General features: G+C 34.9%; 2 protein-coding genes across 3 annotated transcripts in view; one reads left to right on the plus strand and one right to left on the minus strand.

The window, feature by feature from the left end:
* Nucleotides 1-3,353: 3,353 nt before the first annotated feature.
* Nucleotides 3,354-7,383, minus strand: LOC136815189 (uncharacterized). Its single transcript, XM_067071640.1, has 4 exons — nt 5,446-7,383; nt 4,982-5,184; nt 4,360-4,862; nt 3,354-4,197 (listed from the first exon to the last, which is right to left on the minus strand). Exons 1-4 carry the CDS (start codon nt 6,378-6,380, stop codon nt 4,078-4,080), a joined length of 1,761 nt encoding a protein of 586 aa, XP_066927741.1. The 5' UTR covers nt 6,381-7,383; the 3' UTR covers nt 3,354-4,077.
* A 4,147-nt stretch (nt 7,384-11,530) lies between these two features.
* Nucleotides 11,531-25,631, plus strand: part of LOC136815188 (peptidyl-prolyl cis-trans isomerase G-like) — a 46,383-nt gene continuing 32,282 nt past the window's right edge. The window contains exons 1-3 of one of the 2 annotated variants that reach the window (XM_067071638.1): nt 11,531-11,612; nt 11,924-12,031; nt 15,264-15,308. The gene's annotated coding sequence lies outside the window, so the exon portion shown is untranslated. The remainder of the gene's footprint in view (nt 11,613-11,923; nt 12,032-15,263; nt 15,309-25,631) is intronic. The other variant, XM_067071637.1, reaches the window with a different exon arrangement.

Consider the following 25,631-nt stretch of genomic DNA (forward strand, 5'->3'; position numbering starts at 1 on the left):
AAGAAAGAAAAATTTTAACAGTAGATATGTCAATGTTATTCAAATCCAAAACAGTACTTTTCCATAATAGTTTTTACAGGACATTTATTACATATCAAAAGTTGTTTTTTTACAATAAAATACCATTAAAAATGACATTCCAAAAAAGACACATAAAAATGACACACAGAGTTCATAGTGATGCATCACCATGTGAATGTTGTTCGATGTCAATTACTAATACACTGTTATCTCATCTAATTAAAAATGATAATAGATAGAAACTAATGATAGGATTAATTACAAAATCTCTGCTGACAACCTTTTTTATTAAAGTTGATTGGCTAGGTTATAAAACATTGAAACAGTTAGATACATTCCCACCCACTTCTCTATTTTGCCAAACTTGAATATAGACAAGGGCTATAGTTTCAACTTGGCCATTCCCACCAATAATTCATCATTCTTAGCCCTTCAAACCCGAGTGACATGTCAACACGTTCTAAATTTGCCAATATACTGAGTACCAGACTTGAAAGGCTATAACTCCTGACCACTTGATTTAAAAGGGTATAAACCGAATGCTTTTAGAAACAAAGCAATACTTTTATGGACCTACCTGGTTATCAAACTAATCAAATGAACATTGAAACAATGAAACACATAAGACATAACTGGTCAAAATGCAAAAAAATAAAGAAAATTAAAGCATATCTATTGAGAGAAACTATCAACACTATTGAAAAAGATTTTTGAAAAAGAAATAAAAAAGCTATTAAGCGCTTTTCTTTATAAAAACCACTATCAGAAAAATGCACAGCTTAATAAATAAGGTTTCCAGAAAACTCAAACTGTCGCACTCTACCGTGACATTTTCTTCTGTTAGAAAAAATAATAATACAAAAACAATTTGGCTAATAACATTGATCTATGCTCATAAATAGTGATTCTTATAGATAAAGATTACGTTTTTCAGCCAAAAAAATAATAAGTGTTTACAGAAAACTCAAATCATTACCCTCCACCGTGACATTTTCATCGTAAAAAAAACTAATAAAAAAATAATAATAATATATGGCTAAGAACATTGATGTATTCTTATTAAAAGTGGTTCTTATAGATAAAAATGCGATTTTTGAGCCAAAACAATTTTTTTGCAAAAATCTGCTTGAGCCATCCTTTAACTATGATTGTACCCTACTTTCATGCTAAAAATCAGAAAAAATTAATGATCCAATTTTTCACAAAGTCCAAAAAACCTGTTTTTAAGCCGTTTTTTGGCCCAAATTTGCCCAAAAAATATTTTTTTGAAAATCGGGCTCCGTCACATTCGAGGGTTTATGGTCATGCACCTTTGTGCCAAAAATCAGAAAAAACTAATGAGCCAATCTCGAGAAAAGCTGGTAACTAACACACTAACTAACGAACATGGGTTAATTTATAGGACCTCCACCCAACCGGGGTAGGTCCAAAAAGTATGACGATACCTTTCTAATGGTACAAAAACCATTGTCTAACTTTCAGGTTGTTACAAGCTTTTGTGCTAGTTGGAAATATTGAATTTCAAAAATAAGTCTCACATTTTTCAGAAAAACGGTGCACGGTGGAAAGGTTGTCCATAACCAGCCTAGGTTTTCATATATAAATCGCTTGCTTATGAATATATAACATAATTTAATTGATTCCGAAATAGAAATCAAAACTCTCCAACCAGTCATAGATAGACAAGGTTTTTGGATAAAAATTTGGTGTTATGAAGAAAAATAATAGAAGAAATAGTCAGCCCCAAGCAGGTCCCCCAAAATATTTGGCTGCGTGTTTTAGCTCCCAGTTATCGTTTGCAATTTTTTGGGTTTAATCCCCCCCCCCAAATGTCAGGCTATGGCGATTACATGTTAATAATAATGGCTTTTTCAAGATTTCTACCAACCAATCAAAAATTCGACCACAGAAAACTACAGAAAACTGTGTTTGGTATGCCCTAAATGACTTAACCTGTTGCTGAAGCCATTACTTATCATACAAATCAAAAATTAGATTTTACATAGCAAACAAGTTTTCATCACCAGGCTCCCAGGTTACACTGGGTTGACAGTAAGCAGTGCTGCAAATAACGGCCGGTGACCGGTAATTACCGGTCATTTCGTAGTTTCTACCCCGGCCATTCTGAAGCTCAATCTTTCATTTTGTCCGGTTAAAATTTAAAGACATAAATACTTAATAACGTTTCCAATTAAAAGAGGAATACATTTTGAATTAATACAGGTGTTTAGCCAATCTAAAGGTCATTTCAGACTTTTCTAATGGGGCTCTGCCAGACCCCCTGCTCAAATTATTTTCGTTGCGCTCAAAAAATTACCGGCCAACTGAAATTTCCTTATTTGCAGCACTGCAGTAAGACAGAAAATTATAAAGATCCGTCAAATCTAATTCATTGTTCTACTGGCAGGGTATTTTTTAATCACCTTTTTTTAACCATTTTCAAATTTCAAATTTGAAATCGAGTTTTCAAACTCAATTTTGTGAAGAAAAAATATCAAAGTTTAATAATGCAAAGCAGTAGAGATATGAAACTACAAAAACCTTAAGAAGAATCAACTTGATGTTTATGTACACAAGAAAGTCTAACAAGTAATTCTTGGAGGTAAAAATTGAGTTTTAGAGATAGGTTGATTGAATTTTAAAATTCTTTGTTTCTCCTTTTATTCACTTGAATGTGTGATCAATTTTTTCTTGTTTATCACTTTTCCCTGTTTTTCCCTGTTGTTCGCATAACTTTTATTACAAGATTGTTTGTCTGATGAAGGAAGAAATCACGGAGACCCTGAGCAAAAAGATTTCCTCCATGGAGAATCATCTTCAACACCTTCAGCACCAGCAGACACTACCCACTCAAACATCCCAATTTCCGATGTAAACTGTACCATTGACCAGGCACTATCTAATCTCTAAACAAACAATTCAATAGACGATATCGGCTTTCGATAAATGCAATGCATTCTGGTTTCTAGGGACTCTCAAAGGAATTATAATAGATCAATTATAATAGATTATAGTCAGTTGGGGTAAAAACGGACCATTTTTAACAAACCTTTGGATTAAAAGCTCCCCGATCTTGTTTTCGCTTCCATGTTTTGGCTTTATTTGTTGCTGGCAAGATTAATTACCTAAAACAGCACTTCTCCCCACTATATCGTTAGCGCTTCCATCAAAATAAGAGAAAAACTGTGGTCCGTTTTTAACCAGTGAATTGGGGTAAATCGGACCCCGTCGTGAGGTAAACCGGACCGCCCTCGGAAAAAAACGGACCGAATAACCCCGCCAGGTTTTAGCTGAGATGGGGTAAGAAGGACCTGGAACAAATGGACATCATATTTTGACCTCTGGGTTTGTTCGTTTGTTTTGTATCATATCAAATGTTACAAGTTAAGTTTAAAAAGCTAGTTAACAATTTCCTTTGCAAGTTCGTTATAAATTTCTAACCTATTGACACGTTCTGCAAGTTTGAAATAACGGGTTAAATCTTCATAATTTTTTTCACTACCCATTTTTTTTTTGCCAATAAAAGTAACATCGAGACCGGTGGCGATTATGTCGTAGGCATCCACAGTCCCAATGTCAGGAGATTGCTTTGGGTGCTCCTCTAGTGTCGAGGCGAAACACGTGGTCGGAGGCTTTAAGCAGCTCACCTCAAGTGATGCAACGATCCCACCCTTATCAGAATCAAATCGCTTTGTCGCCTTCCCGATGTAAACCTTCCCATGCTTTCGAGTTGCGCCGTAAAATACAGCAGCAAACCACTTTCCAATCACATCTTTCTTGCTGGCTTCAGGTGAGGAAATCCTTAGCCACTGGCTTTTTAGGAAGTTCTTAACGCGGCTTTCAGTCAACGGGAAGGGGGATGTGGTGTCATCATCTTGGTCACTGCTGTCGTAGTAGTCAGAAAGGACAATTTCTTCTTCAGTCTCATATTCTACTGCCTCTAGATCTTTGTTGGATGGCTTCTTCGATTTACCATTCATTTTCGCCTTCTTTTCTTTTGCTGCTGATGCCTTTTCCGCCTTTTCCGCCTTTTTCTTTTCCGCGGCCTCCATTTCGTCAATTACGCGTTGGAAGGTTTTCATCCGAAGTCACGATTTCCGCTTGTGTATTTATTCCTCTCCTCTTTACTTGTGGTTTTTCATACGGTTTTCTTTTAAACTTTTGCAAAATCGCTCCCTGTAATAGATAAAAGAATGGAAGATTTAAGAGAACTGCCAAGCTATCTATCATGATTAAAGAGTAGGATAAGGTACTTTGCTAAGAATCGATTCATTACCCTTGATTACATTCATTAAAAAATGTCTTCTGTTTTTAGATGGAGGTGAAAGTTATCAATACCTGAAATCCTTGCCGCGCAACTTCTGCAACCAATCTGGCCCCTCTTCCGCGTATGGAGGTTGATGATGAAGATCCTTCTGTTGATGTTGTTGTAATTGGCGTAGGGGACGATGGTTGGACGCTGCCCGATGGTTGGACGCTGCCCGATGGCGTAGAGGACGATGGTTGAATGCTGCCAGATGGCGTAACGGAAGATGGTTGGACGCTGCCCGATGGCGTAATGGACGATGGTTGGACGCTGCCCGATGGTTGAACACTGCCCGATGGCGTAGTGGACGATGGTTGAACGCTGTCAGATGGCGTAACGGACGATGGTTGGACGCTGCCCGATGGCGTAACGGACGATGCTTGGACGCTGCCCGAAAACATAGCGGGCGATGGTTGGACGCTGCCCGATGGTGTATTTTGTCCAGATGACGGCGTTGTGAGGCAACTGGAAATTGGGACCAACTCGTCTGGGTTTTCATCAGGCATGAAAAACGATACAATTCGACCAGAACGACCTGAAAATAAATGCAATTGATTTACATTATCTAGCGATAACTTTATAAGGTTTTTAGTATAAAATTAATAACCACAGCGAAAGGAATTTGTAATCCATGTCTCTATTAAAAAAACTTACCTTCGTAGGTTGTGGCTGAAGAAAGATCGGGAACTGGTCTATCACTTTGGGGCTTACTCTGGGAAAGTTCAAACAGACGGTCAAGCTCTTCACTCGATAGTGGTTTTTTCCCTTCTGCAACCCAAGTGTCATAGCGATTTTTCAGGAGTGTGTTGAAGCGGTTGGTTGGATACTGCGAGCGATCGACTGGAGAAATACCGCACCTAAGAAACAAGGGGATCTTATATTGATTCTTCGTATTATTCATGCATAGAAAAGAAGCCACTTAAAATTAACTAGGACTTGTCATCAGTTTTACTTGTTAAAATCCAAACCCGAACCTTTTCGGTTGTTTCCGTATAAAAGATTGCGTCATAAATATCAATTACATCAAGAATAGTGAGAAGCTGTTGAAACCAAAAGCAAAAATAAATTCGAAAGTATATAAAATTTCCTACAAACGGTTTATAAAACCAAAATGTTACCGTCGAAAACCATTTTTGATCGATGCAATACTGAGTGAAGCTGCCCAGACTTCATCACTTGACAAGATTGTCGCAAACTCTGGCTTAGATAGTTGGTCGTTTGTCATTCGCAAACGTGAGAATAGGATTCGTCCCCAGTGCTCCTTCAACGACTTGAAGACCGATACGTCTAACGGTTGCAATAAATCTGTTGTGTGAGGTGGAAGTTTTAGGATAGTGATCTTATTCTCGCGCGAAAATTTGATCGTGTTGTAATTAACGTGAGATAAATGGCCATCGTAGATCATTAGACGTGGTTCGACCAATCCATCTTCGTCAGTGGTTCTAGTTACCTTCTCCCACTGGATGAACCATTTATGGAACGTGTCTCCAGTCATCCAACCTCTGTTGTTCGCGTAGATCCAGGGGAAGTACTCGCGATCTTGTCTAGAAGGCCGCCAAGTAGTTTGCACCTGCTGACCCTTGAAAAGGATGAGTGGTGGGAGTGCTTTTCCAGAGGCGGATACTGCAGCCAAGACGGTTGTGTTCTGCCTGTCAGAGCCGGTTACAATCTGGCATGTTTTTTGCCCCTTCAAGGAAACTACTTTGCATTTTCCTGGCTCACTAGGTAGGCCACTTTCATCGCAATTCCAAATAAGATCTGGACGTTCGGTGAGACCCATCTGCGTGATAGTTTGAGAAAGCACATCATAAAAGTTGTTTATGATGAAAGGATTCTCAGTTGCGTTTCTTCTTGCCCTAGACATCTTTGTTGCATTTTTTAGGCTCAGCTCTTGTCTCTCCATAAAGCCAGAAAGCCAATCTGGTCCCGGGTAACCTTTAACACCTTTGAACTTGAATGATTTGAGAGCTCGCGCATGTGCAGTACTTGTTACATAATTATACACGATGTCTTTGATGTCAGTAAGCGTTGGGGCGAATCCAATCTCAGCCATGTCAATTATGCAGTTTCGTAGTTCTCTCTCTTCTTCATCCAAGAATACTGTCTTCGTACCCCTTTTCCCAATCAGCTTGCCTTTTGTCTTGGCCTCATTATGTCTAAGTAGAACCGTTTTCGGTACATTGAACTTCTTTGCAAGCTTCCCCCAAGCCGTCCCTGAAATAAATAGACAAAAAAGCTAAATAAGTTTCAATGTAATACACCCCTGTCTTGCTGAAAGAAATGTTAGCATGTTTCCAGTCAGAAGCGAAAATATTGCGATGTTGTTCATACTTGTACATACCTTTTTCTTGGCGTTCAGCTAATGCCAAAACGATTGCATATTTTGTATAAGCAACTTTAGATTTGGATATATACGTACGACCCATGATTATTTATCTTATAACACGTGTTGCTTTCTTAACTCTCACAACGTAAAGACAGTTCATTTGGATTCTTTCAAATTACAATTTTAAGCTCTGCCCTTAAAAACCACTCATGCGTGAGCTTCTCTACCACGAGGCAGAACACTCGTGGTGAATTTTAGCATGGTCCGTTTCACCCGATGCAGTCAAAACTCGCTGGGGTAAAAACGGACCAATGGTCCGTATTACCCCAAGCCCGCTATTTTTTTAGGGGGTAAATCGGACCATCGATTTTCTGATAAACGACTCAATGAGGGTACAAAAACTTTCCGACAATGGGAAAGGCCGTTTTTTATGGTCTTGATAACCCAAACAAAAGTATTGAGTCGATTACTGAAATAATTTAATTAACAAGTCAATTTTCAATTTTTACAATGAACTTCTCCGTAGCGGTCACTAGGTTATTATCTTGTGTTATTGCTTGGCGCGTAGTGGTCGTATGATGCTGAAATTTGGAAGAGAGGAAGGTAAAACATTATTAAAGGTATTGAAACAAGTTTTGATACATTTCATTCTATATTTTTGGCATAATTGCCAGTGGTCCTCTTTACCCCAGATTTGTTGACGGTCCGTTTTTACCCCAACTGACTATACACACATTTAATGAGAGAAACTTTTAAAATTATCTGCCATTATGACTTTCTTGAAGCCGTTCTGAAATGAACCAATCGGGTTATGAATCGGAATTCCTATGGGAGTTCTTTTCCGAAATTTGTAAAATAGCTAAGTCGGCAAAAAAACTTTTCCCGGGGGTTTGAGGGAAAAACAGAACTGCTGTCATTTGTTTTTTATTTAACCAGATATTTAAATTTGGGCTCAAAAATATTTAAATAAATAAGTTAATAGTATTCAATTTACTATTTGTATCTATCAGAAAATAAAACACTTACCGAACGACATCGTTTATCATTTGGAATACCCCCGTATTTGGACCATTCTATGGTGGGCGCAAAATAGGGCGGAAACTAAGTAGCACCCTCAGTGCAAGATTGCCGCCTCATCTTTATTCGCCCGCGCGAGAATGCGAGCTAATCATTTTTTTCTCGCGCGCTCAAGGGGAAAAGGAAAGTGATCGATATTCTTTGAAGAAAAAACGTCAGAAACAAACCCAAAGACCAAAAGATGTATTTTGTTGTTGACAATCGATCCTGTGAAGATGAAAAAAATTCTGCTTTGCATTTTTTTCGGAACGCTGAAAAACTCTAATTTCGATCATGGTTTAAGATAAAGAGGTTGCGAGATTTGGGTTAGCGAGGCAAAAATCGCTAAAAAGCTGGTAAAATCATAATCCTCAAAAATCGATGTTCCAGCCTCACTGAAACAGACAAATCTTATTTTGTACTATTTTGTTTGACTGGACATGCTGAATCAATTTAAATATGGAATCTTCTGAACATGGCCGGAACATGGCTCGAATGACTCGGGTCATGTTCGGGCCATGTCCAGGGTCGTATCAAAGCAGCAAAATGAACTATGCAGCTCCGCACGCAGCTCTACTCTACCATTTTTGTTTTTATTTAACTTTGTATATATTTTAATAGACCTTTTCGCCTTTCCATCCGCCATTTATTGAATTATCCAGACGGTGTCAATCGAACAACTTTGAACAAAAATCGCAATCGAACGTAATCGAACGTGATCGAATAATTGCGATTTGATTGTCAGACGTAATCGAATCTCAATCGAACGGCCGATTCCTGGGTAATATTCGATTGTGTTCGATTGCGTTGGAGTAAGGTTAGATTGGTTTGATTGATAGGTTTGACTATGTTCGATTGGTTCGATTGATTGTCAATTACATTGGATTAATCTTCGATTTCGTTCGATTACGATTATGTTTGATTGCGATTAAATTAAATTGGATCACTCTGTTAGAGCTTTTTAGTGTGGGCGGCTGAGTGGTTGAAGTACCATACCAAAGCGAATGAAATCTAATACATACAATTGAATCAATCAAACGTAAACGAACAATCGAACGTAATCGAATACAATCGAACGTAATTAAAGCAATCGAACAGCAGATCCTGGGTAATATTCGATTGCAATTCAATTGCATTCGACAATCAAATTGCAATTATTCGATTGAGTTATTCGGCGTATTCGGCTTTCGATTCGTTCGATTGACACCGTCTGGAATTATATATATTAAAAAATTATGGTGGCCAAATTGCTGTGGGGAAATTCCCTTATAGAAAATATATGTAAAACATATGCAAAAAGCAAGTATTAATATAAAACTTACATGCATGATTGGCATTATATTACGGTGTAATCTTGTAGAAGAAAGATTAAATTTGCTTCTTTTGAAAACTAGAAATAATCTAATTCGCTCATCTCTTAGAACAAGCACTTCAAAAAACCATAACATTAGACGATTTGCGCTAAATCTATACTGTCCCGTCCGAAATCATTTTTCGCATATATCTCATTAAGGTTTTTAAGTGTTAATAATTTTTTCTTTTTTCATCAGATACAGGTTGGTAATGGTACACTTTCTGCAAAATTTCATGTTTTAACTGTCTATCATTAGTCTGCAATCATAAATTTTGTGTCAATTTTTCCTCGTTTTGGCAATTTTTAGCAAAAAAGTGATTCAGTTTTTGGTGGGTGGATGGAAAGGCGAAAAGGTCTATGACCAGCCAGGTCATTCATTTGAGGGCTATGCATGTTAGCCTCCCAGGACACTGTCAACAAGAAGGTACAAATCATGCACCATGCCAAAAATGGCTTAAAATAAGGTTTTTGTAATAACTTGCCCAAATTACATAAAAAATTAGGGAAAATCTCAGAAAACCTCTATATTAACATTAGAAAGGATAAGAGATGGTTTAAAATCACTCCAGGGGGTTAAATGCCCCAAATATGGCTTATTTGTCGTCCAGAAAAAAAGATTTTCCTAAAACGGGCCATTTAAGCTTAGTCTCTACCGAACCTTTAAACTAAAGCTGAATGGTTTTTTAACTCTCAAATAGTATAGTAAAATGGCACACTCTTTACGTTTTTGGGTGCTAAAATAGGACAATAAAGTCCTTAATTTTAACCTTGATATTTTACAAAAAGGACAATTTAGTGTCAAATCAAAGAAATATGGTTTCTATCCATAGGTGATTTTGACCCTAATATGATATAGAATTTTATTTCTATACTGCCAGGCTAGCTCTAAAGCTCTAAAACAGCATAATAACATGAAAACCAGAATATGATTCTTCAAAACGATTGAATGTGCTTTGTTTGATTTATGGTTTAGGTCTAAACACTCCACTAACCTACACACATCCCCTCTGTTATGTTTTGATATAGAGGATGCATATTGTGTATACGATTTTATTAATAGCAGTGAACGAAGGTATAAATTGACCATCATCACTGAGACCATCAACACAATGTAAACGATGCTCTCATTGAACAGCTCATCCTTCCTGAATCTCTGGTGACATAGATCTTACCCTTTGAAGTGATTCTTCACGTGACCCTCAAGACGACACGAGAAAACTTTGGGACATTTCTCACATTTGAAAACCTTTGGTGTATTTTGTTTGATACCAGGGCAAGTTTTTACATGACGTGCAATGTTTGATTGGTGATTGAATGTTTTATTGCATTTACGACATACAAATACACCATCTTTCAAAAAATAGCTTTTTAGTTCTTGGACAGCTGGCTTAAGGCATTTTTTTGTGTGTCTCGCAAGTTGCATTGGCCATTTGAAAATACTTCTGCACCCTATATTTTTACATTTGAATTGTTTGATTTCTTCTATTTCATTCATTATTTATATCTAAAGACAAAAAATAATTAACTAAATACAAGTCTGGTCAATATACAGGGATCGAATTAGCGTATCGCATTTCGCAATTCGCGATGCGTTTTTGGATTACTTACAAGCTAAAAATTGAAAATTGATCTATTTTAGGATACAAAATCATGCTTATCAAAAAATTGCAATGCACTTTCTATCCCTTATTTCGATGCCTGATATATCTTACACGGTGAACAACTTTCTTTGAGCTCATGGTTTTCTCAAAAACTTCTGACATATTTGAAATCTCAGTACGACCAGTACAGAAAATCCATATAAATGGGCCCTGAATCGCAGACCTGTACAAAACCGTTGGTAGTATATATTATCTACACAAAGCACAAATCCGTTAGAAGCCTAAAGACGGGGGTAACTCTCGGGCGGGAATTTTATACACAATATGCATCCTCTATATCAAAACATAACAGAGGGGACGTGTGCAGGCTAGTGTAGTTTTTAGACTTAAACCAAAGATCAAACAAAGCACATTCAAAACTCAAAGATAAGTAATTCTTCTCTCTGTAGTTCTACAATCGTTGTTTATGAAAACATGCAAGTGACTTTTTTTTTCAAGCTGGCTTCAAGCCAAAATCATGAGCTTCTGAAAAATCTACCACTACAAGTAGTTTTTCTTCGCTAAAATAGTAGATCAAACAAAGCATATTTTCAATTCGAAATTTGCTTGCAGACAAAAGTATCCAGAAGTATCCGGTGATTAGTGGAGTGCTTTTTATCTGATTTTACCTTCTCATTATATGCTATTTTACCTCCGTGCTCTGTGCTGGACATTATTATCGTTCTTTTCTAGTTCTATTTTCATCTGACTATCATCATCAGGTAGGTCCATTCAGCATGTGACTTGTTTCATGGCAATTTAGACCTCACTTTCTATACTGTCAATCTGGCTAAATTAAGTGATGCTGATTCAAAATCTTTAATCAATTTCTAGTTGGAAGAATAATCTTGGAATTGTTTGCTGATATTTGCCCAAAGACATGTGAAAATTTCCGCGCTTTATGCACAGGTATGCTGTTTACTTGTATTCAATATGAAGAAATCTGATTCGTAATAATAAAAGATTTTCAGATTTGAGTGTTCTTCTCAATCGATTCTTAGGAATTTCGTTTGTGACTTCACAATGTTCCCATACCCACACACCCCATCTTAACCAATACCTTTTAATCAAAAGCTCAAAATTGGTCTCTTGCTTACTGTATTTGAATTCTATCAAAAGTTCAAAACTCTTATGTTATGTATTCTTTAGGACAGCCTTAATCAAATTATATTGAATTAAAAAAAGAAAGAATAAATCAAATCTACTAATATTAATTCCAGGTGAAAAGGGTGATGGTAAGACAACATTGAAACCTCTGCATTATAAAAGAACAGTCTTTCATCGTATCGTAGCTGGCTTCATTATTCAAGGTGGAGACTTCAGTGCAGGTAAGTCTTTCATATTTTTCTGAAACAATCGTAAATTTGTTACTTTTTCCTAGCTTATGAAATCTATTGACTATTTTATCTGATATAACCAAATAAATTGTCCAACACTATATTATCTTATGCTAAATTAACAGAACTAGAGATGAAATAGCCCACTCGACATTTTTCCATAATGAAATTCTGTCTCTCATTCTAGTTTGAAAATGTGAACCAGTGAAATTCAGTTTTTATAATTCTAAAGTCTGTCTACAGTAAAAGTTTTTGTAATAGTAATGATATGAAATTTGGAACTAATACCCCAAGTTTCATTTTGAAATAGAATTTTGATTATCGCAAAGTGTCGTAAAATTCGAAGTTATTCAAAATTTTATCAAAAATCTCTTCAAAAAATCAAGTTTCTCGGACCTACAGATTACACAAATGAATTTAAGGTCATAAAACCTATACTTTTCATACATACATCGTACATACATACATCCACATTGTGGTAACATACATCAAAAATGAAGTAAATAAAAGTTTTGACCCTTAAAAGCTGTTTTTGACAAATAAACAAGGCGCAATTGCATTATGGGTATGAAATCCTGAAAAATACAAATATTGTTTTGGGAATGGATTTCTAGCAAGTATTTGATCAATTGAATCACGGTTCAGCACCTGAATTGCAATTTTACAGTTTCAGTAAGTTGTAAGCAAAGGGGTCAATATTTGTAGGTTTTAAGGTGTATTAGTGTAGGTTTTAAGTTGTAATTTGATTTTAACGTACAGTTTTGAAAATGTTTAGGTACCAATGTAAGGCTCGAAATAACGATTTCAAGTGGGTCGGACAAAATGTCCTACATATCAGGGTTGCTTTAGCTTGAAAATTATGATTTTTGGGTCGGACATGAAGCTATTTGGGTCGGCCAATGTCCGAAGTCCGACCGTTATTTCGAGCCCTGTAATGATCTAATTTTAGCATTAGTAACTTTGCAGTGAATCACTATTCAAAATTTGAGACCAAAAGGACTATTTTATAAAAAGTTATTCAAGAAAACTATTTTGTAGGTTTTACTGGGTTTTAAGAAGTAAATCGCTAAAATTGCATTTTTTCATCAAGCAATAAAAAATTTCTTAGCAGCTTTTACAAAATACAATACCCAGGGAAGAAATTCATAGGTAGCCTAGACTCACCAGAAAAAGTTTCAGCCCTTACTGTTTTCTCTGTCGTAGGTTTTAAGGGGTATCCACTGGTAGTAACTTTTGTATTTTATCCTTTGTCATGAGTGACGACTTAATTTTTTCAATCCACAAAGCCTCAAAGGCATTAAATTAAACATTAAACATGTTCTATTATTATATACCTGTAAGCAAAGAAAGCCATTGAATAATTCCGGATATACCAAGGCTATCATAGGGGCACCCCCAGGGACTGGCGTAACATGTGAATTAGTCTTTTTTCTGCCGTGAATATGTAAATTGGATTTTTGCCGCGTGTGAATACGTGAATTGCGATATCAGCGTGAACGTGAAAATAAGATTTTTCCCTGCGTGAATTTGTGAATCCAGAATTTTAGCGTGAAAGGTGAAAAGTAATTTATCTTCTAGAACACAAGAAAATTTGATAAACATACATTCTAAATCTTTTAAATTTTTAAGGTGTAGTATTGTCATTTAATATTTTTGTGCGAACACTGCATCCAATGAGAGCGTTTTTAGTCCAAACAAATGAGAAAATCTTAATTCTAAGTGATCTTAGAATGCTACCAGATTTATGCAGGACTCACGCCACCCTTGGAGGGGGGCAAAGGGCCATTGAACCTCACTTTTTCCAAAGAAAAAAGTATTTCTATTTCCCATGATTCATTTCTGAATATTGCCTCAAAGTCTATCAAATTTAAGCAATTTAAAATCGAAAAATTTTCCCGTCGGCGCAAACCATGGTTGCGCCTCTAAGTCACTATATGTATTAATTTGGAGGCAGCAGGGGTTTCGTATTTTTTTATAATTTGCAAAGCAGTAAGTAGTTTTGTAATTTATCTTCAATGTGAAAGAGTGCTAAGGCTTATTTGGAGTTTCATTTGCTTCCCCCTTAACTGACAAACAGTGCCATTGTTTACACCAGCATACACGCCCGAGGGATGGTAGTAGCTTTGACGTGATGTCAGGACCAAAATTTCGCTCAATGAAAACCAAAATAGTTAAACTGCCTTAAAAGGTCGAAAATGGCGAGAATAATAAAGTCATAAAACTGTAATGCAACTTCACGCTGGTGAAAATGATAGGTATAAGAATTGGTATAACGGTTAATAGAGGTCATAAAATGTCAAGTCACAAAAGTTTAACCAAAGAATTTAAAGCAAAATTAGCGTGTGAACGTGAAAACGGGTTTTTTCGTACGTGAATACGTGACTTGGCAAAAATTTGTGCATGAATACGTGTTAATTGAGGGTTAACTGGGGAAGGCTCATCATACCACGGTAGAATTTTTCTTTTTTATTTTGCTTTCAAATTTAGATTTTTTTGTCGCTCTTGAATAAATCTATTGTCAATTTCATGAATAAATTTCATGACTCAGAGTAATTAAGAAAATCATTAAAAAAGAAAAACATTCGAACGTTCTATTATGAGAGTGTTTTATGTGAATCGTTCGACTATTTACATAATTTATTTTTTGTCTTTGCCTCTAAATGTATAATAAAACATATATTCAATAGGTTTTCGTAGGTTATGGGATTTATGTATTAACCAACTTTTACCTATTGAATATCTGCTTGTTGTTAAATGAAATTCTACTTTGATCAAGATGTTAAAACCAACCACCGAACGCCCGTGCTCTTTGAATCGGGCAACTAAATGCTAACTAGATTGGCCTGCATAGCTTTACTACCCAACTCTTCAGAGACTTTTTGATCAGCGGTTTTAGGGATAGAAGTTAGACATGTTTTGATCTTACAAAGCTTAAAATTTTTTTATCATATTGGCAAATTTCTGAAAAGGACAATTTCCAACTAAATCAATAAAATCATGTTTTATTACCCACCCTTATATTCATACAACGAAAAGTGTTGTCTGATATCATGTCAGCATGACCATTCCTTGTGACATGTTGTGATAGTAAGCTTTGACATTCTTATAAGATATTTTAAATTTTACTTTAAAAACTGGAAAATTTGATCTGGTGATGTGATGGGAGAGAGAAAATAAAGAAGATGAGAAGGCGAATGATCCAAGTATTATATTCTAATTACAGGTGATGGAACTGGAGGGGAATCTATCTACGGAGGAACTTTCAAAGGTTTGTTAATCCATTTCTTATTTGGCAATAGCGATATCTTCTCATGAATCGTTTTAGTCAATTATATTTTTATCCATGCAGAATCTCCCTAAACTGTTTAACGATTTGAAATCTAAATGATAATATGCTTACCTTTCACAAAACTCTACCCTTTGGTGGTACATTGAAAAAAGAACCACAACCTGACCCTTTTATATATGACAGTTTATATAATCATCGATGAAGCAGAAAAAGTTTATATTCAACGTGAAAAATCGAATATCAAAAATATTTATTCTCGCTTGTTGATATTCGACGAATATCATCAAGCTCGACTGAATATTTTCCGAGATCCGATTTTTTTTTCTCGAATATCTGCTTATCATACCATAATATAATAAATGACAGAGTGACTTTCAGAAAGTTCTTTTATGATGAGAATTTGACCAATTACAAAAATTTTAATTAAATAAGCATATAAGTTTTAAAGCTTTAGTCTTAAAGAGGTTAAAATCTTCATTAAAACTATAATATTCTAAAATTTTGTTTTTAACGAATATCTTCTCTACTCCAGACTGGTAAAGTCAATGTAAAGCTGAATTATAATGTATAAAACAGTTTGTTAAATTTCCAAGTCTATATCTCCAGATATTTTGTTTTAAATTGAAGATTATTGATATTTTTTGCTGAGTCAGCAGTTTTTTTAGCATACTTACCCACCTTTAAATGAGATCTAGACACTGAAACTTAACAAAACATACCATATTTGGATACTACAAACAAGACAAATCACTGTCTAAGAAATAAGCCCTAAGCCAAAGAAAATTTGCAAACGGTTTTTTTGCCTTAAAGAGTTTACACTCGGTAGAGTGTTTTTTGGCGCAAAATACAAAATCAGCCAAAATCGTATGACTTTGAGTTTCCGTATGCAAGGCCAACTGTGTTCGGTATTCGGAAAAATCAAGACAAAAGAAAACAGACAGGAGAGAGAAACTGAGATAAGAGAGGTTCCAAGAAATAATATCTTTCTATTTGGATACCCTCTCCTTTTTTTCCCTTTATATTTTCTTGGAACTAAACTTTCTTTTCTGAGAATAACAAATTTTTATGAACAGCCATTTTTTTAAGTTTGTACTTTCTTTGCAACAATAATATCTAGAAAAACTTTCACCTCAAAAGATTCTTAAAAACATCAAATCATATAAGTTTGTTGGTTTTTTTTTTTGCCTGAGGATTATTCTTATCCTTTTTATATAAAAAAGTCAATTTTAAGAAAATAAAAATTTCTAGTATCTTCTCCTCAAAGACAAAAGGATAAGAATAAAAATTATTAAAATTATAAATAAATGTTTGCCATTTGTGACTTTCCTGTTGATAACATAGAAAACATAGTGGATGAAAAATCTTATGATAATTTTTGCAAGGAAAGTAAAAAAGTTCTAGCTTGTAAAAAAGCTATTGCAGTATGTTGATCTTACTTTGATTGCAAATAATTTCAAATGATGAGAATATGTGTTTAATGTGAATATGTGGCAGTACATATTCTCATTATTTTCCCATGCATGGAATTTCTGATACTTACCTAAAAAATTTAGAATAATTTATAATTTATAATAATTTATATTGATATATTGATAACTTTTGCAGCTTTTAAAGTCCACTATAAACTTGGTTTGAAATTTTTCAAGATTGTCGAAGAAGTGCTAACGTCAGATGGAAATAACTTTTTAAGAGTGGAGATATGATGGTATTCACATTATCTAATGAAACACTGCCTGTGATTCATAGGATTCATAAGAAATGCACAAAGTGACTTACCTTATAGTTTCTCTGTGTCTTTTTGCTGTAGACTTCAGTTGAAAAATCATTTTAAAAACAGCCTCTACAAAAGCATACTTGAGGAAACTCCCTTAAACTAAGTTATCTTGTAGTCTCAATAAAACAAATGAACCAAGAAAAAAAATCCATAATGAACTGGATTTTGTTTCACTAAAAACAGCCATCTTGTCTTGTATTTTCTTCCACCAGCGTCTTTTTGATCGTTTGAACCAATCTGGGCCGTTTAACCTAAAGCGGTTTTCACCACGGAGCTACTAACCAGTCTCACTGGTTAGTCTAAGCAAAACCTGAAAACCTTTTTATGCCAAAGAGTTATCGTCCGTTTTCGTCTTCGAAACTCTCCCGCCGTTTTTTTTTTTTTTTGTATATCACCGTACCGCTGTCACTGTAACGGACAATAACATCATCTAAACAATTTGTAACTATTGCAACTATTTTTGTAACTTTTGATAGAATTTGAATGCGATTTTGTGCTCGGTAAAAAGATATTTGTGATTGGAATATTATCTAGTTAAAAATTGGAAAAAAAAGAAAAATTGAAATTAAAAATGAAGAAGAAAAAATCAACTTTTTGTAGAAATGTGGTATAATTACCATTTTAACAAGAATGGTTCTTCAATCTTAGATCATCGTCACTGTGAATTTTTTTTTTCAAAAATCTTCACTCAATCAAAAGATATCAAACAAAGTTTGTTATTGCGGTTGATCGACAAAAGGCTGTTTTTTTGTCGCTTTTTACTACTTTTATATATAGATTAAAAATCGATTCACTCGAAAACTGCAGGAGATTCGAAATGAAAATCTTTTCGTCAATTCAACACCCTAATAAGAGCATAATATCAAAACTTTGCCCTGATCTAAGGGGTGCCCTACAAAGTGACACAATTCGCTACCTCGGCCGCTGGTCTATATGTTCATGTTGTGTTTCATTAAATTTTCCAAATTTTTTTGCATTTCTTGAGAAATTTTATTCTTTACATTGAAATTAACTATCCTTTCTGGACCCAACTCGGAGGTTCTTTAAATGACCTTTGTTTGTTCGTTTGTTCATCTTTTACAAGCTTTTCTCGAAATTGGCTCATCAGTTTGTTGCCGATTTTTTGCATAGTGATGCAAAATGACAGTGTCCAAAAAGTGACAGAGCCAAATTCTCAAGAAAAAAATTTTACGGCAAATTTGGGCCAAAAAGTTTCTAAAATTGGGTTTTTTAATTTCATGTTAAATTGCTTCATTAGTTGTCACTGATTTTTTGCACAAAGATAGAGAGTAAAAGGATCTTTGAAAAGTGGCTAAAACCGTTTCTCCTATATGTATCTCATGATTGGAAAGTGCTATTAACTTTAAAGTTTTGACCAGTAATAGCTAATGATAATTGAAATCGATTATTATCGTTTTAGCAACTTGCTATATATGGTTTTTTCTATGTAGTCTGTAAAGGCTGGTCTCCACTTTCGCACGAAACGAGCAAAAGCTTTTTTACGTTTTTGTAAGGTCAGTTGAAAAATGAAGCAATTCCATTGGGCAAATCTGACGTAACGGTTTACAAAAGTTGAATTTCTTTCAGTTTTTTTATTTTTTCGCTCTTTAATAATGTAAATTTTGCAAATTTTACTTTACGTTAATTTTTTACCATTTTTCTCTATTTTTGCGGAACGACCGTTTTGAGGGCGCGAAGCGCCCGAATAGGGAGTGTAGCATCCTTTGGCAAGATCTGCGTACGCGGGGCGTAAATTTGTATATGTTCGAAAAAGTGTTTCCAAAACTGCTACCTCCGACAATAAATGTCGACTTTGCTCTGTATTGAAGAATGGCACCTGTTTAGCCACCGAAAAGAAGCATTTACCTCGTAAATTTTATTGAAAATTAATTTTTCAAAAATCATAGTTTATCTAAAATTATATCGAGTTTGAATATCCAATCAAGTGCGAGATGTCTGTTTTTGTGTCGTTGCTGCTAACTTTCACTTTTACACAATTGCGAAACATAAACAAAAATGGCGATTTTTGTCAGGGCAGGATCCTGCTGATTTTTTAAGCTACTGGAGACATCCTTTGCTTGTAAAATGACGTTGCTGCTGTTCACAGGAAATTTTACTCGAGTGTCATTCTAGGTTTTTTTACCACTTCCTCTGGGAGTGGTGAGATCTGTCCTATCCTCCACTTGCTGATGTGGTGGCTGTCAACTTAACTGCTGAATGGAATTTTCGATAAATGGTCAGAATGGTCAGATGGTTGTTTACCTTGTGGCATTCAAACTTCATGGTACATTTTTGTGATAATTTGATTGGAGTAACCGTTCCTACTACATCAATTGATCTCAGCGAAAACTATTTTTATGGCTTGATCAAAAGAAACCAAACAGCAGTCAAGTCAGATCTAAAACAAAATTTGGATTTCTAAATATTTTAACGTTTATAGACCTTATAATTTTATTGGAAATGTCATCGTTAAATTTTACATTCAGCAGGCATTGTTGCCAAACAATGATTTTTTTGTCACATTGTCGTTGTTTAACAAAATATTGGGTGATTGTGGTCAGTAATATTCGTTGAGGCGAGGAGGTACGATGTGAAGAACAGACACAATATTTTCAGGAGTTTTTAATCATTCTACATAAAATTAGAAGGACTTGTTGTTTTGAGATCAAGCAAACATTACACGATTCCCATCATCCAGATTCGATAAAATACAATTCGATACATTCGATACATCTAATAATGTTTCAAGAGGTTTATACAAGAGATGGGTAAAAGTGATCGCAAGATTTGATTTTTTCGATCGCATGAATCGGATGAATGTATGAAAACTAAAAAATGTACTGAATTATAAACTATTGATATTTTTGTGAAAATGGAATCCACTTTTTACTGTTAGTTTAGGACATTCTACTTATCAAAAGCTCTATTTTCTTTTCATGATTTCACCTTGAATATTCAAAAGCTACAACAGCAAAACAATGAAAAGAAAGACTACACTTTCAATAACACATCAGTGTATTGCTGAAGTTTTTCATTAATAATTCAACATGACCTCATGATTAAGAAAGGGGTCTTTTTTCACAGGATACGTATGTTGAGAATCTTGTTGAAGATGCTTTTCAAATTATTTTTAGTTCAAAAGCCTTGTATAGAATAGTCTCTGTAACAGCCCTAAGTCCAATATGAGCTATGATGCTAGTTTTTAGAGTTTTAGTTTTTATTTTTCATATTATTTTTTGTTCTTTTACCCTGTGGAAAGTTGTATTGAGCAGATATTTTGTAATTTTGATCAGCAAGATTTTTTAAAGCTGTTATAAAAGTATCACAAAATCGAGTACAAATGACTTTTCAAATACCCCCAGGTGCTTTTGGAACACCTCTGTCTTCATACATTTCTAATTTTTCAAACATTCTCACTGGCAATAAATTCAACGTAAATTGTAAGGTCCCATTAGTTTTTCTTATTTTTGTAATTCTGCATTAATAATGGAGTAGTACATTTTGAGATTTCTTCGCTTTGCGAAAACAGAACGCTCGTACCGCAAGCCCTTTTATGTTGATTGGTATATGATTCGTATCGAAGATAAAAAATTGTCCATTGTTTTACTCCATATCTTAAACTTTGCAAAAATCAGTGATTTTCAATGGAATTTTCAACAGTTTACTAATGAAAAATGATTTTAATGTAAATTGAAGCATAAATAGCCATTCTAACAAATTTTGGCGTTATTTACGCCCTAATTGGCATAAGCCAGAAATCAGGCTGTGGCGTATTAAGGGCCGGCGTTAAATTAGGGCCGGCGTAAAAAGAATAAGTTCTAAATTACATGTTTTTTAAAAGGAAAATGATCATTTATATGTAATGGTAAGTATTTTGAGGTCGCAAAAACATAAAAACATTACTCTCAATATTTTGAAAAACCTGTAAACTGATTTCTGGCGCACCTGACATGTTACTTGACATGTATTTTACATTGCGTGTACTTTGGAAGTATAATTTTACATTGAATGGAAAATCCAAGTTTGAAACCCCCTTTCTTTATGGAAGTTGGTACCCTTTGAAAGACCAAATATGAGGAATGATTAGAAATCTTACCCAAGGATGGGTAATAAGAAGAATAAGAAGCCTTCCTTTTCTAATCGGATTTGATTTTTTTCTGTACTTTTGTGTGGGGAAATCTTCCCTTAAGATTTTAACGTTTTTTTAGATTTAGAGTTCCGTAGTACTGCAATTTTATTTGATTGAATATTTCAATTTTGGAGGGGTTCAGTGGCTTCTAGGCTATATATTACAATTTTGAGTTTTTGAAGCCTGAGATCCTATGTCCCAAGTCTCAAGTCTCATGTTAAAACTCAGAGTTAGAACTCTACTTTCCAATCCGTAATAATGCTTGAAGAATAATTTGTCGTGTTTAAAATTTCGTATGGAAATCCCCTTGTCTCAAATACTTTGATTCAAGATTGTAGCTTCAATAATTTTTGCCTGTATTTTTAAAGAACCTGAATTCTACATTGACTGTATTTTAGGAATCACATTAATTCTAATTTGCCTGTATTTTGGAATGGAATTGAATTTTACATTGCCTGCATTTTGGAACGGTAATGAGTTCTAATTTGCCGGAGCAATTTTACACCCTTTCACCTTTGAAATGTGACACTTTCGCACATTAAACTTTTGCTAAGTCGTCTCTATAACTAGTGCAGTGTGTGTGTTCAAAATATTTTTAACATAGGTCCCCCAATACAAATGGGGGAGGGGGCTCAAACCTCTCTGCATACTAGGAGCCTAAACCATTCATGTCTTTAAAAACACATTGCTTACCTGGCTTGCAGAAAACATTTTTGAACACGAATGGTTCAGTTTTTAAAAAACACTGAATGTCCTGTTGAAGTCGACTGTTAAAAAAGTCCCGACTGGCTAAATTTCCCGATTTTTTCTCGACTTACTAACCCGATTTTTATCTGATTGGTTCTGACAGGACACTGCAAGAGATTCAAAATTGTCTTGAAAAACGTCTTGAAAAACACCTTGAACACCAGAGAGAACACTGAATGGTTCAGAAACTTGCCGGTGTTTCAGGTAATGTATTTTGGCTTGGATTTTATGGAGAAAATTGAGAGTTGATTTATTAAAATCCCAGGAACACAGGAAATGCTGAAAGGTACCTTACCTCCTCGAGAGATAAGGTGTTTCTGGGAAATGATTTTTGCCAAAAACACCCCAAAAAAAGCATGAAAGGTTCAGAAAAACTGTTTCAGACAAAGTGTTTTCAGGGTTTTCGGGACTTTTTTGACATGAAAGGTTTAGGCTCTAGGTTTTTAAAGTAAACGTGAACTGTTCTTTGCCTGTATTTTAAAAGGAAAATAATTCTATTTTTCCTTTGTTTAGGAAGGGGTGAGAAGGGAAACAAATTCTACAGTTTTTCAATTTTGGAAGGAAGATGAATTCCAAACGTTTTGTACTTTTGGAGCAAAATGAATTCTACTTTGAGGGAAAATGAATTCCAAACATTTGTATTTTTGGGGGGAAATAAATTCTAATTTGCCTGTATTTAAAAAAAAAGAGAAATTCTTGTTTGCCTTATTCTAAAAGAAAAAAGGATTTGCCCAGTCTTTTGGTAAAAAGAAATACTTTCAAGTTTTTATGTATTTTTGAAGGAAAATAAATTCTAAGTTGCCTGTATTTTAGAAGGAAAATTAATTCTACGTTATTGCTTGTATTTTGAAAGGTAAATGAATCCTACACATTACGTGTGTTTTTCAAGTGAAGCGAATAGTCGTTTAGGCAATCATTACGGTCTATTGACTAACTGATTACTACAGTACAATTTTTTTCAATGTTAACGTCACCTAATACATCTATCATCCCTTAGCAGCGCGGTCAGCTTTATAGAAAACTGGTGATGAATTCACAAACAACATTTCGGCTAGCTGCATTTTTAGGCTACAACGGGAGTCTTCTACTACTGCAGGAGCTTCGAAAGTTTAAAGTGACGTCAGAAAATCGAATGTTTGAAGCCCGAAAGCCTGGGCTCAAAACATTTGAAACAGTCGCAAAGTGGAAAAGACGTTGCTTCGTAGAGAAAAAGCCGTGACGTCTAGTATAGGCTAGACGGTGAGACAGGGCTCCCACAGCTCCTCAAATCTCCTCAATTCTCCTTAAATTTCAAAACTCTTCTCAATTCTCCTCAAATCTCCTACTTTTTCTCAAATTTCTCCTATATTTCCTTCAAATCTCCTCAATTAAATTTGACCAAAAATAAAAAAACATTCAAGGTAGTATCGCTGGCCCTCTAGATGTTTCGAAAATTGATTTTCAAGAATAAAATGCAAAATCTTTTGCTTGCTTCGCTCGCACATTTTTTTACTCTAATATCATGTTTCCATTTCCTCATTGTTTTTCAATATCTCGAAATCAGTGGCGTTCTGGCAAGGACAGGGGGCCACGACCCCCCCCCAACAAAGCTTTTTTAAGGGGCGCTAAAGGGCAAGGGGCGCTAAAGGGCAAGGGGCGCTAAAGGAGGTTTTTAAAACGCCCCAATCTTAAAAGTTATACTTCATGCCCCTTTAATTGCCGCCCAGGACCAATTTTCCTAAAATAATAAGTTACTCGCAATTTGTCTTGCTCGCCGCTTCCCTCGCAATCTAGTTATTTTTTGGTAATTTCTTTGATTTTAACGCTAGCTAATTTACAAGTTTTTTTGTGTGTAGAATGTAGCTTTATCGAATGAAAACCTAACTGCACCCCAAGAGCAATTTGCTATACAACAATGTTATTTAAAACATACAAAAACTCGATTTTTTCGCTCGTTTCGCTCGCATTACAAAAACAAAATTATTTGGGTTTCTTTTTGATCTAGCAAATCTCAAGTTTGTCTCTTTTTCTTTTATGATTTACGGTATCTTTCCAGTTCGATTTTAAAAGGTTTTCCAGTCGGCCCCAACCACGGTGGGCCTCTTTTTCCCTTTTCCATTCATCAAGGATATATCTACTCTTTATCCACTACATATTCTCCTCTTCATAAAATACCTGCGCAAATCAATTACGAAGTAAGAGTTTAGAAACTCTGGGGGTGCCACTTCAGAAAATTAAGGGCGTTATTTTAAAAATAGACTATTGCCGCTATTGGTTCATGCTGTTATAACATGTCTACATTTAAAAATCTTTTCGGGTTTTTGTAGTTTTACACTGCTCCCCTCTAAGGACAATTACCTAGCCCCCCCCCCCAAGAAGGAGGCTTTGGTAAACCTTTCCTTTGTTTAATTCGTAAAAAGCTCATTTTTACAATAAAGGAGACAATCTCAAAATATTTTTGTGCTTCTTTAAAGGTCATTTTCAGGAAGAGCTACCGCATGCTACCGCATGTGTGGATCATGCCGATGTAAAACATTACCCAATTTTTTTATTGAACAGTACAGTGTTTTTAACTTTTTTAACAACAAAAAGTATCATTTTAACTTGAAAAGAAAATCTCCTCAAAAAAGTGAAAAATCCTTAATTCTCCTCAATTCCCCTTAAATTTGAAATTTTGAAATCTGTGGGAACCCTGTGAGAATTTTGAATGATTTAATAATAACAAAAAAATAAAAATAACTCAAGGGAACTGAATTTGATGTCGCATCAACTTTGAAAGGAAAATAGATTTTATACGATGCTTGTAATATGGAAGGATGATGAATTCTGCTTTGAATTCCAAATTAATTAGAATTAGCGAGAAATGAACAATTTTTTGAACGAAAATTAATTCTGCGTTGTCCGCACTTTAGCAAGGAAAATCATTCTTTTTGGTAGATAAAACAGGAAGTATTTCTTTAAATTGTTTATGGGTCATTTTTTTGAATTTTCAAATAGAAAATGGATTATTCGTTGCTTGTAATTATAGGGGGGGGTGTTAGGACTAATTTTTTAAGCCCATTTGTCAAAAGTTGCCATTGGGTATAAAAAGAAGAAAAATTCATGTAAAAACCCTGTGGAACTTTTTTCAAGGTTGCCACGGGTAGGGTGCCACCGCCGCTCCGCCAGCAAAATCGAAATTTTTAAAACATAGCGAAGTGACCCCTCATTTGAAAGGTATTTTCATGCTGATTAAGAAAATCAATATTGTAAGGGTGAAAGACACTCTCACAAGAAGTAACTTAAGAAAAACGATCAAAAAATTGCGTTTTTAGCAAAATCCTCAAAATTTTGCCAACTGTTGGAAATTAATTTTTGTGACAGTGTTATTCAACCTCATTATATTGATTTTCTTAACCAGCATGAAAATACCTTTCAAATGAGGGGTCACTTCACTATGTTTTGAAAATTTTTGAAATTTCGATTTGCTGGCGGAGCCACGGGTACCAAAGGGTTTTAACATAATTTTTTCTTCTTTTTATACCCAAAGGCAACTTTTGACAAATGGGCTAAGAATTTATAGTTTAGTCTGTTAGACCAAAATATCATAACAATACTTCAGTTTGTGAAAAAAGCATGAAACTTGGCACAGACATGCACAATTGTATTCTGAACAAAAAAATTGACAGAGACA

This window comes from Clytia hemisphaerica, unplaced genomic scaffold (assembly GCF_902728285.1).
Source record: "Clytia hemisphaerica strain Z4C2 unplaced genomic scaffold, Clytia hemisphaerica genome assembly, whole genome shotgun sequence".
Classification (NCBI taxonomy): domain Eukaryota; kingdom Metazoa; phylum Cnidaria; class Hydrozoa; order Leptothecata; family Clytiidae; genus Clytia; species Clytia hemisphaerica.